Raw genomic sequence first — 13261 nt, 5'->3', positions numbered from 1 at the left:
AAAGAATTCTCAGGCAGTATCCTTTCCCCACTAGGGCCAGGATACGATGGGAATCTTCCCCTAGGGTGTCACGTTTGCCCAAAAGGTAACCTGTCGTAACAGCTATTCTCAGGGATCCTGCAGATAGCGTGCACATTCTGGCACACTACTCAGGCCGGCGATTGTGTCGGCATGGGTTTATAGCGCTGGGGCAGAGTGGACAGGTACCTTATCAGCAGAGATTGAAACCCTAGTATGTAGATATATATAGAGATATATATATATATATTAAAGATGCTGTATTAAGAGATTTATATATATATATATATATATATATATATATATATATGAAAAAGAATGATGAAGGCGCACTCAGTGAATCAAGGTATAAAGTAGATTTACTACAAATAACAAGCTCACATACATCAAGGTTTAAAATCACCGGCTCATGGAAATCGAAACCGCTGTCTCCAATGCCACTCGCAGCAGTCCGTCTCTCAGATTGCCGGCATGCAGTGATACTCAGGTCAGCGTCTCAGCTTACGGAACAGGTGTTCTTGGTTGGAACGAACACGTCCTTGTTTAGGCCACATCCAACGCGTTTCGTCACTGTATGACTTCCCCCTGACGAAGTCATACAGTGACGAAACGCGTTGGGCGTGGCCTAAACAAGGACCTGTTCCGTAAGCTGAGACGCTGACCTGAGTATCACTGCATGCCGGCAATCTGAGAGACGGACTGCTGCGAGTGGCATTGGAGACAGCGGTTTCGATTTCCATGAGCCGGTGATTTTAAACCTTGATGTATGTGAGCTTGTTATTTGTAGTAAATCTACTTTATACCTTGATTCACTGAGTGCGCCTTCATCATTCTTTTTCAGTTAATTCTAACAGTGTGGTTACGCTGTTTAGAAGTGCCAGCACCGACATCAGAAACTACATACGGAGTTTATGGATTTTTATGGACCTATAACATTGATTGCACAACCTTCTTCTTCTCGCATATATATATATATATATATATATATATATATATATATATATATATATATATATATAAAACATGCCCAAAGAGACATGAGTATACTGGGTCCTAGAGACAAAGCTATGTCGATTTCTGCTTGACGTGTCCTGTAGAATATGCAATGGACAGATGATGCCGACTTAAGAGGCATAGGGAAGGCTGAGGATTGTGTGGAGAAGGGTTCTCGGACCTGGTCTCCACAGCTATAGCTGGTAATTCTGTTGTTTTGCCTTATATTCCTGCACAGCCTAGGAAAGCGCGACATTATCAAATGCAGCCTTTAGAACAAAGAAACAAGAAAGTCCGAGGTGCGTCCTTTCTTGCCAGAGGCGGGGGCAGAGGAAAGAAGCTGCACAACACAGCTAGGTCCCAGGAACAGAAGTCCTCCCCGGCCTCTACAAAAATCCACCGCATGTCGCTGGGGCTCCACAGGCGGAGCTAGGCCCGGTGGGGGCACACCTGCATAAGTTCAGCCACAAGTGGGTTCGCTCCCTGTTAGGTCCCTGGGCAATAGATTTTGTGTCTCAGGGATGCAAGCTGGACTTTGAGAGGATGCCCCCTCACCGACGGCCCTGCCGGCTTCCCCCCACGAGAGGGAAACAGTGTTAACTGCAATTCACAAATTGTATCTTCAGCAGGTGGTGGTCAAGGTTCCCCTCCTTCAACAGGGAAAGGGTTATTATTCGACCATGTTTGTAGTACCGAAACCGGACGGTTCGGTCAGACCCATATTGAATTTAAAATTCCTGAACATATACCTGAAAAGGTTCAAGTTCAAGATGGAATTCGCTCAGAGCGGTCATCGCAAGCCTGGAAGGGGGGGGGGGGTTTATATGGTGTCTCGGGACATAAAGGATGCATACCTTCATGTCCCCATTTATCCACCTCATCAGGCGTACCTCAGATTTGTGGTACAGGATTGTCATTACCCATTCCAGACGTTGCCGTTTGGTCTGTCCACGGCACCGAGAATATTTACCAAGGTAATGGCAGAAATGTGGATGCTTCTGCGAAAGCAAGGAGTTACAGTTATCCCATACTTGGACGATCTCCTCATAAAGGCGAGGTCCAGAGAGCAGTTGCTGATCAGCGTAGCACACTCTCGGGAGGTGTTGCAACAGCACGGCTGGGTTCTGAATATTCCAAAGTCGCAGCTGATTCCTACGACGCGTCTGCCCTTCTTGGGCATGATTCTGGACACAGACCAGAAGAAGGTTTTTCTCCCGGCGGAGAAGGCTCAGGAGCTCGTGACTCTGGTCAGAGGCCTCTTAAAACCAAAACAGGTGTCGGTGCATCAATGCACGCGAGTCCTGGGAAAGATGGTGGCGTCATACGAAGCCATTCCCTTCGGTAGGTTCCATGCGAGGACCTGTCAGTGGGATCTGTTGGACAGGTGGTCCGGATCACATCTTCAGATGCAGCGGCTGATCACCCTATCCCCCAGGGCCAGGGTGTCCCTTCTGTGGTGGCTGCAGAGTGCTCACCTTATCGAGGGTCGCAGGTTCGGCATTCAGGACTGGGTCCTGGTGACCACGGATGCAAGCCTCCGAGGGTGGGGGGCAGTCACACAGGGAAGAAATTTCCAGGGCTTGTGGTCAAGTCAGGAGGCTTGTCTGCACATCAATATCCTGGAACTAAGTGCCGTATACAACGCCCTGAGTCAAGCGGAGCCTCTGCTTCGCAACCAACCGGTGCTGTTCAGGCAGACAACATCACCGCAGTGGCTCATGTACACCGCCAAGGCGGCACATGGAGCAGGGTGGCGATGGCGAAAGCCACCAGAATTCTTCGCGGGGCGGAGAATCACGTAAAAGCACTGTCAGCAGTGTTCATTCCGGGAGTTGACAACTGGGAAGCAGACTTCCTCAGCAGGCACAACCTCCACCCGGGAGAGTGGGGACTTCATCAAGAAGTCTTCACAAAGATTACAAATCGATGGGAACTGCCACAGGTGGACATGATGGCATCCCGTCTCAACAAAAAGCTACAAAGGTATTGCGCCAGGACAAGAGACCCTCAGGCAATAGCTGTGGACGCACTAGTAACACTGTGGGTGTTCCAGTCGGTCTATGTGTTTCCTCCTCTTCCTCTCATACCCAAGGTGCTGAGAATCGTAAGAAAAAGAGGAGTGAGAACAATACTCATTGTTCCGGATTGGCCAAGAAGGACTTGGTACCCGGAACTGCAAGAAATGCTCACAGATGACCCATGGCCTCTGCCTCTCAGACAGGATCTGTTGCAACAGGGGCCCTGTCTGTTCCAAGACTTACCGCGGCTGCGTTTGACGGCATGGCGGTTGAAGGCAGGATCCTAGCGGAAAAAGGCATTCCAGATGAAGTTATTCCTACGCTGATAAAGGCTAGGAAGGACGTGACAGCAAAACATTATCACCGTATATGGCGAAAATATGTTGCTTGGTGTGAGGCCAGGAAGGCCCCTACAGAGGGATTCCAGCTGGGCCGGTTCCTGCACTTCCTACAGTCAGGAGTGACTATGGGCTTAAAATTAGGGTCCATAAAGGTCCAGATTTTGGCCCTATCCATTTTCTTTCAAAAGGAACTGGCTTCACTTCCTGAGGTTCAGACGTTTGTAAAGGGAGTGCTGCATATTCAGCCTCCTTTTTGTGCCACCAGTGGCACCTTGGGATCTTAACGTGGTGTTGAGTTTCCCGAAATCTCACTGGTTTGAGCCACTTAAGACCGTGGAGCTAAAGGATCTCACTTGGAAAGTGGTCATGCTATTGGGCTTAGCTTCGGCTAGGCGGGTGTCAGAATTGGCGGCTTTGTCATGTAAAAGCCCCTATCTGGTTTTCCATATGGATAGAGCAGAATTACGGACTCGTCCGCAATTTCTGCCGAAAGTGGTGTCATCTTTTCATTTGAACCAACCTATTGTGGTACCTGCTGCTACTCGTGACTTGGAGGATTCCAAGTTACTAGATGTAGTCAGGGCTTTGAAGATTTATGTAGCCAGAACGGCTGGAGTCAGGAAAACTGAGACTGTTTATCCTGTATGCATCCAACAAGCTGGGTGCTCCTGCTTCAAAGCAAACTATTGCTCGCTGGATCTGTAACACGATACAGCAGGCTCATTTTGCGGCTGGATTGCCACCTCCAAAATCAGTAAAAGCCCATTCCACAAGGAAGGTGGGCTCTTCTTGGGCTGCTGCCCGAGGGGTCTCGGCATTACGGCTTTGCCGAGCAGCTACTTGGTCGGGTTCAAACACGTTTGCAAAATTCTACAAGTTTGATACCCTGGCTGAGGAGGACCTTGGGTTTGCTCATTCGGTGCATTTAAATGTACTGGTTATCTATTTGTAAGCCATTTTGCTTTTGTTATCTCTTCCTGCAGCTCCTGCCATGTCTATGTGCCACTGGTGTTAGCAATTGACTTCTATAAAAGATGCCTTTAGAACTCTGCTAATTACTTTATGGTACTAGTGGGGTAATTTCAAGTTGATTGCAGCAGGAATTTTGTTAGCAGTTGGGCAAAACCATGTGCACTGCAGGGGAGGCAGATATAAAGTGCAGAAAGAGTTAGATTTGGGTGGGTTATTTTGTTTCTGTGCAGGGTAAATATACTATCTGCTTTATTTTTACACTGCAAATTAGATTGCAGATTGAGCACACCACACCCAAATCTAACTCTCTCTGCACATGTTAAATCTGCCTCCCCTGCAGTGCACATGGTTATGCCCAACTGCTAACAAAATTCCTGCTGCGATCAACTTGGAATTACCCCCTAGATGACGAACTCTAACACAGGAAGGTCAATGATGTTTTGGTAGAGGTTTCATGATGTTGTGGTTTGCCTTTTTTTTTTTTTTTTTTTTTTTTACTTCACACAACAAAAAGCATCAAAGCCCTACTGACTGGAGGAACATGTTCTACTCGTTTGAAATAATCCCTTTAATTTGTGATTCCAGTTTTAAGATGCAATTTTATTTTTGTAGAGATTTACAATATAATTTAACACTGGTTATCATTGATATAATTTGTTCAAAAATGGTTGTAAATTCTCTTGATCCTGAATGTTTTTTTTATACCTGCTTCCATTGGCCACTTTAAGCTCCTGCATTAGTCTGTGTACTCATACTTGTGGAGTACTTCCTTTAAACTATGACTGATAATCACATCTTCATCAGTGTTTTCTTGAAAGACTGTGTTATGTAAGTTAGTTTTGGTATTTTTCATTCTCTGTATTTTTCTTTCAGTTTCGTGATCAGCCAGATCCTTTCGGACCAGACCCGAGATAACATAGTAGAAAATATTCAGAAAAAACTTATGGAAATTGGAGAGAATGTGGTAAATGGCAGCACACCCATTAGCCAGTATGAAATTAATAAGGTAAACTTTTTGAGCAGTGTGTTTTTTCTCTTTTGTGTCTTTCTGATGTACAGTAATTGCATGGTGGTATTAACTATCAGTAAGCTAACCTTCATGTAAGTAATCTGATTCATTGTATTTGCCCCTCAGTCCTCTCATCTAATTCTAGAATTCTCTTTTGTTAGTGTTGTGGGATATGCCGTTTCCCATTCAACTGCCCAGGTATGTGATCAGTAACAGGTATTTCTGCTGCGGGGTAAACTGGGCTCCACAAGGATTAACATCAGGGGTGTAGAGTAGGATCTTGAGCCGAGGCACCAACAGGCTCAAAGCTTTTGACTGTTCCCAAGATGCACAGCGCCACCTCCTCTATAACCCCGCCTCCATGCACGGGGAGCTCAGTTTGTAAATTGGTGCCATGCAGTAAGCAGGCACTTAACAGGAGGGCTGCCTCAGGTAGTCCATTGATAGCTTAAATGACAAGAAAAATGAAGATTATTTTTTTTCTAATCAAGACTTCAAGGGCTGCTGCAGACGCAGTCTTTCTGACTTGCCTGTGCGCGGCTCCCTCACCCCCAGCAGCGCTGTATACTCCCGCGCCCTGGTTGCCGAGTCACTGCAGCAGAGGCGCCGGCTTCTTCTAAATGTGAGTCACACACACCGCCGTCTCCGGGATCGCGGGGCCGCAGACAAGGGGGAGGTAAGGGGCTCCTGTGCCTGCTATATCCCGTGATCCAGCGCGGCCGTGGACACTGTATACTGGGCAGCTGCTCCAGTAGCCACCAGGGTCAACTCTTGGGTACAGGTCAGGGGGAAATTTTATTATAAAGCTCCGTTTTACACTGCCCGCATGCACCCGGTGGGGATGCATGCAGGGGGAGCAGGTCGGGCCTGAGCCCCCCAGCCCCAAGGCACCATTTCAGCAATGTTTCCGCTCTGGAGCTGCTTCTCTTTCTCTCCCTCACTCCCGGTCAGCAGCCATTACAGACAGAGCCTTGCTGTTCCTGGGACTGCTAGGGCAAATCCTCCTCTGTGGAACCGCCTGATTGCCAATGCTGTGCTTCCTACAGGACACTTAAGTATTCTACCTGTCACTGGGACAGTGTTAGTTATGAAAGAGTGCATACATTCAGGGTTGTGTGGTACAAACTCCCTGTGATATACATCCAGTGCTTACTGTGCATTTATATCTATTGTTATCACATATAGCCATACTGAGTATTACTTTGTATTGCTAGTCCAGTGCAGTTTGTGGTGCATAATTTCTGCATGGTACGCTTGTGACTATATACGTGTGTGTGCATGTAGCTGCTGCGTGGTTGTCTTATTGCACGGTATTTCACTCAGTGGGCTATTCCTATATTGCTATACATGAGGCGGCCAAGTGTTTCAGGTTTTTCTTTGTTTAATATAGGATTGTATCACAAGATAAACTGACGGTGTATTTTTACTTGTGATTTATATTCACCATATAATCTATATCTCTTGAACTCCCGGTCTGTGCTATCTTAGGCACCCTTTCTGAGAGTACTTGCTAGGTATAGTGCTGCTACACTTTATACCAGGTTGCCCAATATTGTGCACATTGTTATGTCTGCTACACGTGGCAACATCGCTGGGGCTTCTCCCACACTGCGCGGTAGTGAGGCCGCGGACGTAATGGAGGATAATATGGCGGCTGAGAGTTCAGGTTCAGGGGGGTTTCTTACCCCCCAGTGAGTTAGTAGCACTTGGGACATCACAAGACCCACCTTGGGCTACATTTTCCACATTGTTAAACACGCTTGTGACTAAATTTACGCCTCCTGTGGGAACACCTGTGCCAATGCAACAGTTTATGGTCTCTGCTATGGACTCGCCATGGGCGGATTAGCTTTCCACTCAGTTACAGCATTTGAACCGATCTATGACTAAATCGAAGTGTCACTCTCGCCCGCCTAAGACTAAGACGTCTTCGAAACAGGCCATTACTTTCTCCCAATCCACTGCTGTCCCAGACACGTCCTCTGAGCAGGATGGTGCATATACTGACCCCACAGACAGTGACTCAGATGTTTGATGGGGAAGGGAAGTCATTGGTGGATGTTCCGAATTTGATTGAGGCGATACGGCTCATTCTTCAGGTGTCTGATGAGTCTGAGCCTGAGACGGTCTCCAAGAAACCGGATAGGTTTAAACGTAAGAAGGTGGTTAAACAAGTTTTACCCCATTCTAAACACCTGGTTGACATACAGTACGTCAGGAGTCCTGGGAAAATCCGGGGACAAAATTTACACTGAATAAGAGACTTAGCTCGCTATCCTCTCTCTGCGGAGCTATGTAAAAATTGGGAAACCCCTCCGCCTGTAGATTCTCAAGTGGCGCATATGGTTTCCTCTGCTCTGCCAGTAACTACTATCACCTCTCTGAAGGAACCGACGGATCGACGTGTGGAGGGCTGTTTAAAAGTGATTTATACCCTAATGGGGGCTGTGCATAGGCCAACTATTGCAGCTTGGGCTGCTGAAGCTGTTGAGGCATGGGCTCAGTAACTTGAGGCTGAACTGCCTTCCAATGCATCTGAGCATGCTCGACAATGTCTCTCGTATATTGCCACAGCTTCTCTGTACCTTAAGGAGGTGGCCTCCGATGCCGGGGGTGCTCGCGGCCAAGGCTGCGACTACGTCCGTCTTGGCCAGACGTATCCTTTGGTTGAGATCCTGGTCGGTGGATATGGATTCCAAGAAAACCCTGGAGGTGCTTCCTTTCAAGGGAGATATTCTATTTGGAGAAGACCTTAATAAGATTGTGGCTGATCTGGCTACTGCTAAAACAGCTTGCCTACCTAGTACGGCTCCTTCAATGCAGAAGGCTAAAAGTACTTTCCCTCGGCCCTTCCGTCCTCCAGGAAAAGCAAAGGTCAGGCGTACCAAAGCAAGCTCGTGCTTCCAGACCTGCCAAGCCTAGACCGAAGCGTGCCTGGGCCGCCCGTCAGCCTGCTTCCAAAACTGACAAGCCTGCCGCATGGCGGGACGGGCCTCCCTCTGGGGGATTCCAAGGTGGGGGGCCGACTTCTAGGTTTTGCCCAGGAATGGTTAAAGACCACTTCAGATACCTGGGCGAGGGAAGTCTTCGCTCGTGGTTACGCCATACCCTTCAAGAATCGTCCCACGCAGCGGTTTTGCCTGACAGATGTGCCTTTGGATCCGGCAAAAGCAAACACATTGCACTCGGTGGTACATTCCCTCCTGACCACAGGAGTGGTAGTACAGGTGCCTCTGGCTCAGAGTGGCAAGGGGTACTATTCACCGCTGTTTCTAGTCCCGATACCGAACGGGTCCTTGCGGCCCATTCTCAATCTGAAGTCCTTGAACAAGCATGTGCGGGTCTCCAAGTTTCGTATGGAAACTCTGCGCTCTATTTTCTCTTACGTCCTAGAGGATGCTGGGGACTCCGTAAGGACCATGGGGTATAGACGGGCTCCGCAGGAGACATGGGCACTCTAAAGACTTTAGGATAGAATGGGTGTGCACTGGCTCCTCCCTCTATGCCCCTCCTCCAGACCTCAGTGAGATCCTGCGCCCAGAGGCGACTGGATGCACTGCAGAAGAGCTCTCCTGAGTTTCTCTGAAAAAGACTTTTGTTGGGTTTTTTATTTTCAGGGAGCACTGCTGGCAACAGGCTCCCTGCATCGTGGGACTGAGGGGAGAGAAGCAGACCTACTTAAATGATAGGCTCTGCTTCTTAGGCTACTGGACACCATTAGCTCCAGAGGGAGTCGGAACGCAGGTCTCACCCTCGCCGTTCGTCCCGGAGCCGCGCCGCCGTCCTCCTCACAGAGCCGGAAGATAGAAGCCGGGTGAGTATGAGAAGAAAGAAGACTTCAAAGGCGGCAGAAGACTTCATGATCTTCACTGAGGTAACGCGCAGTGGTAACGCTGCGCGCCATTGCTCCCAACACACACATACACAGGAGGCACTGTACGGGTGCAGGGCGCAGTGGGGGCGCCCTGGGCAGCAATGATTACCTCATAAACAGCACTGGCACAGATATTAGATACTGTTGAGGCAATATAGATATATATTATAAAAACCCCGCCAGTATAAAGAAATTGAGCGGGACCGAAGCCCGCCGTCGAGGGGGTGGGGCTTGATCCTCAAGCACTAACCAGCGCCATTTTTTTTCCACAGCATGCTGCAGAGAAGTGCTCCCAGACTCTCCCCTGCTGAACAATAACAGGGGACAAAAACGAAGGGGAGGCACATTTATGTGGTGCAGATTGTACATATATTTATATATATAAAGCGCTATTTAGGCTGGGACCGTGTTTTCAGCATTTTGTGGCGCTGGGTGTGTGCTGGCTTTCTCTCTCTCTGTCTCTCCAAAGGGCCTTATTGTGGGTCAGTCCCCATATTTATTTATCCCAGTGTGTGTGGGGGTGTCAGTACGTGCGTGTCGACATGTCTGAAGCAGAAGGCTCATCTTGGCAGGTAGCGGAGCAGATGGTGGTGGTGTCTCCGTCGGCATATCACAGAGGACTCCTCTGTCCCTGACACGAGGGCCTGCATATTTGAAGAAAAATAACCTAACTCATCTCATGAGCTGACCGTGTTATTTAAAACAGCTTGGGAGACTCCTGACATTAGACTGCAGGTTCCCAAGGGTATTATTATGGCGTATCCTTTCTCCTCAAAGGACAGGTTACGGTGGGAATCCTCGCCCACGATGGACAAGGCCCTAACGCCCTGGTCCAAGAAGGTAGCATTACCGTCCCCTGATACGGTGGCCCTATAGGATCCTGCGGATAGTAAGCATGAATCTACCTTAAAATAAATTTTATGCGACTGCTGGAGCCCTATTTAGACCTGCAGTAGCGTCGGCATGGGTAGGTAACGCAATTACAGCTTGGGCTGGTAACTTGTCGTCTAACATTGACACCCTAGATAAAGATAGTATGGTGTTGGCCTTAGGTCACATCAAGGACGCAGCACTATATATGAGAGAGGCTGAGAGAAATATTGGGTGTTTGGGTTCAAAGGCTAAGGCCATGGCAGGTTCTGCTAGTAGGTCCCTGCGGACCCGTCAATGGACAGGTGAGGCTGACTCAGAGAGTCATATGCAAGCTTTACCTAGCAAGGGTGAAGTTTTATTTGGGGAAGGTCTCGCGGACCTGGTTTTAACAGCTACCGCGGGTAAGTCGTCTTTTTTTTGCCTTATGCTCCCCCACAGCAAAAGGAAACACCCTAATAACAGATGCAGTCCTTGCGGTCACGTAAGTTCAGAAAGGGGTGTGGCTTTATTTCCTCGCCAAAGGTAGAGGGAAGGGATCACCGGCTACGGCCAGTTCACAGAAAAAGTGTCTTCCCCGACCTCTACCACATTCATCAAAGAGGTGCTTCCACACCGATTTTTAAATCGGCCTTGCCAGCTACTTCCCCGGAGAGGTAAGTAGTTTTGGCAGCCATACTAAAGCTGGGTCAACAGCAGGTGTTTATCATGGTTCCCCTAGTGCAACAGGGAAAAGGGTTTTATTCAGCCCTATTTGTGGTCCCGGAGCCGGATGGCTCGGTCAGACCAATTCTGAATCTAAAATCCCTAAACCTACATTTAAAGAGGTTCAGATTCAAGATGGAATCTCTCAAGGCAAGGATATCCAGCCTGGAAAGGGGGGGATTTTTTGGTGTCACTAGACATAAAGGATGCATACCTTCATGTCCCCATATATCCTTCTCATCGGTCGTACCTAAGGTTCGCTGTACAGGATTGACATTACCAGTTTCAGACGTTGCCGTTGGGGCTTTCTACGGGCCCGAGAATTTCACCAAGGTTATGGCGGAAATATTGGTACTCCTGCACAAACAAGGGGTCACAAGTATTGCATACTTGGATGATCTCCTGATAAAACTGAGTTCAGGGGAACAGTTATTGAAGACAGTGTCTCTCTCCCTGAGAGTACTACAACAGCACAGCTGGATTCTAAATTTACCAAGGTAGCAGTGGTTTCCGACAACTCGGTTGTATTTTTTTGGGCATGATTCTGGATACAGAAAAACAGAGGGGGTTTTCTCCCGGTAGAAAAGAGCCCAGGCACCCCAGAACATGATCAAAGACCTGTTAAAGCCTATAAGAGTGTCAGTCCATCAAGGCACTCGAGTACTGGGAAAAATGGTGGCGACCTACGAGGCCATCCCCTTCGGCAGGTTTCATGCGAGGACTTTTCAGTGGGACCTTCTGGGCAAGTGGTCCGGGTCCCATCTTCAAATACATCAGAAAATAACCCTGTCCCCCAGGGCCAGGGTGTCTCTCCTGCGGTGGCTGCAGAGTGCTCACCTTCTAGAGGGTCGCAGGTTCGGCATTCACGACTGGGTTCTGGTGACCACGGACGTGAGCCTCCGAGGATGAGTAGCAGTCACACAAGGAAGGAATTTTCAGGGACTATGGTCAAGCCAGGAGGCTTGTCTACACATCAACATATTGGAATTGAGGGCCATATACAACGGCCTACGACAAGCGGAGAATCTTCTTCGCGACCTACCGGTTCTGATTCAATCAGACAACGTCACAGCCGTGGCTCATGTAAACCGCCAAGGCGGGACAAGGAGCAGAGTGGCAGTGGCGGAAGCCACCAGGATTCTGCGCTGGGCAGAAAATCACATAAGCGCTCTGTCAGCGGTATTCATTCCGGGAGTGGACATCTGGGAAGTAGACTTCCTCAGCAGACACGATCTCCATCCAGGAGAGTGGGGGACTTCATCAAGAAGTTTTTGCAGAGATAACAAGTCTTTGCGGACTTCCTCAAATAGACATGATGGCGTCACACCTCAACAAGAAGCTTCGGAGGTATTGTGCCAGGTCAAGGGACCCGCAGGCAGTAGCCGTGGACGCCCTGATGACACCATGGATGTTTCAGTCGGTCTATGTGTTCCCTCCTCTTCCTCTCATCTCAAAAATATTGAGAATCATAAGACGAAAAAGAGTGCAGACAATACTCATTGTTCCAGATTAGCCTCAAAGGGCCTGGTATTCAGATCTTCAGGAGATGCTCACAGAAGATCCTTGGCCTCTTCCTCTTAGGGAGGACCTGTTGCAGCAGGGGCCCTGCGTGTTCCAAGACTTACCGCGGTTACGTTTGACGGCATGGCGGTTGAACACTAAATCCTAGCTGGGAAGGGTGTTCTGGAAAAAGTCATCCCTACTATGATAAAGGCTAGGAAGGAGGTGACGGCGAAACATTATCACCGTATCTGGAGGAAGTATGTTTCTTGGTGTGAAGCCAAGAATTCTCCTACAGAAGACTTCCACTTGGGCCGGTTTCTCCACTGTCTACAGACTGGAGTGGATATGGGCCTAAAGTTAGGCTCCATTAAGGTACATATTTCGGCCCTTTTTATATTCTTCCAGAAAGAATCGGCTTCTCTCACAGAAGTCCAGACTTTTGTAAAGGGAGTGCTGCACATCCAGCCTCCTTTTGTGCCCCCAGTGGCACCATGGGCAGGGCCGTCTTTTCATATGGGCTCAATGGGCTCTTGCCCAAGGGCCCCAGGAGTAAAATGGCCCTAGGCTGATAGCTGAGGGTCCCCTCTTTCCAGGGGTACCAGATTTTTGAAAATCGGCCCTAATGAACCGGAGATATCCAACTTCAAAGCAGTGGTCCCAATCAAACCTGTTAATTGTTCTTCCCAGCCAGATATCTCGGGTTCTGTCTGACTTAGAGTTTTTCCGAGAGTATGCTCCAAAAGCTGGGACTCTCCCCTTTCAGTGGAAACTGGCAGCTTGTCTCTACTATGCCAAGAACCAGAGATATCAGCCTGCAAGCAGCCGGTCCTTGCTCCAGCTCCACACGCCTAATATGCAGTTTTATATTTTTGTTGGTGGATTTCTCTGGCTCCTGAACTCTGATCCCCAAGTCCCCAGTACCTCCTGAAAGGTGTCCCCAGTACCTCCTGAAAGGTGT

At 48.6% G+C, this 13261-nt stretch overlaps 1 protein-coding gene across 5 annotated transcripts in view; it reads left to right on the top strand.

Moving 5' to 3' along the window:
* The window catches only part of POLA1 (DNA polymerase alpha 1, catalytic subunit), a 1252649-nt gene that overhangs the window by 750030 nt on the left and 489358 nt on the right, over positions 1-13261 (top strand). For all 5 annotated transcript variants that reach the window (XR_010241483.1, XM_063955699.1, XM_063955698.1 and 2 more), the window contains exon 29: positions 5216-5348. Coding sequence is in view for 4 of the 5 variants with exons in the window: in XM_063955699.1 (XP_063811769.1) it covers positions 5216-5348 (133 nt within the window). In the remaining variant the exon portion in view is untranslated. The remainder of the gene's footprint in view (positions 1-5215; positions 5349-13261) is intronic.

Source organism: Pseudophryne corroboree, chromosome 2 (genome assembly GCF_028390025.1).
Source record: "Pseudophryne corroboree isolate aPseCor3 chromosome 2, aPseCor3.hap2, whole genome shotgun sequence".
NCBI lineage: Eukaryota > Metazoa > Chordata > Amphibia > Anura > Myobatrachidae > Pseudophryne > Pseudophryne corroboree.
This window is presented reverse-complemented; position numbering and strand designations above follow the sequence as displayed.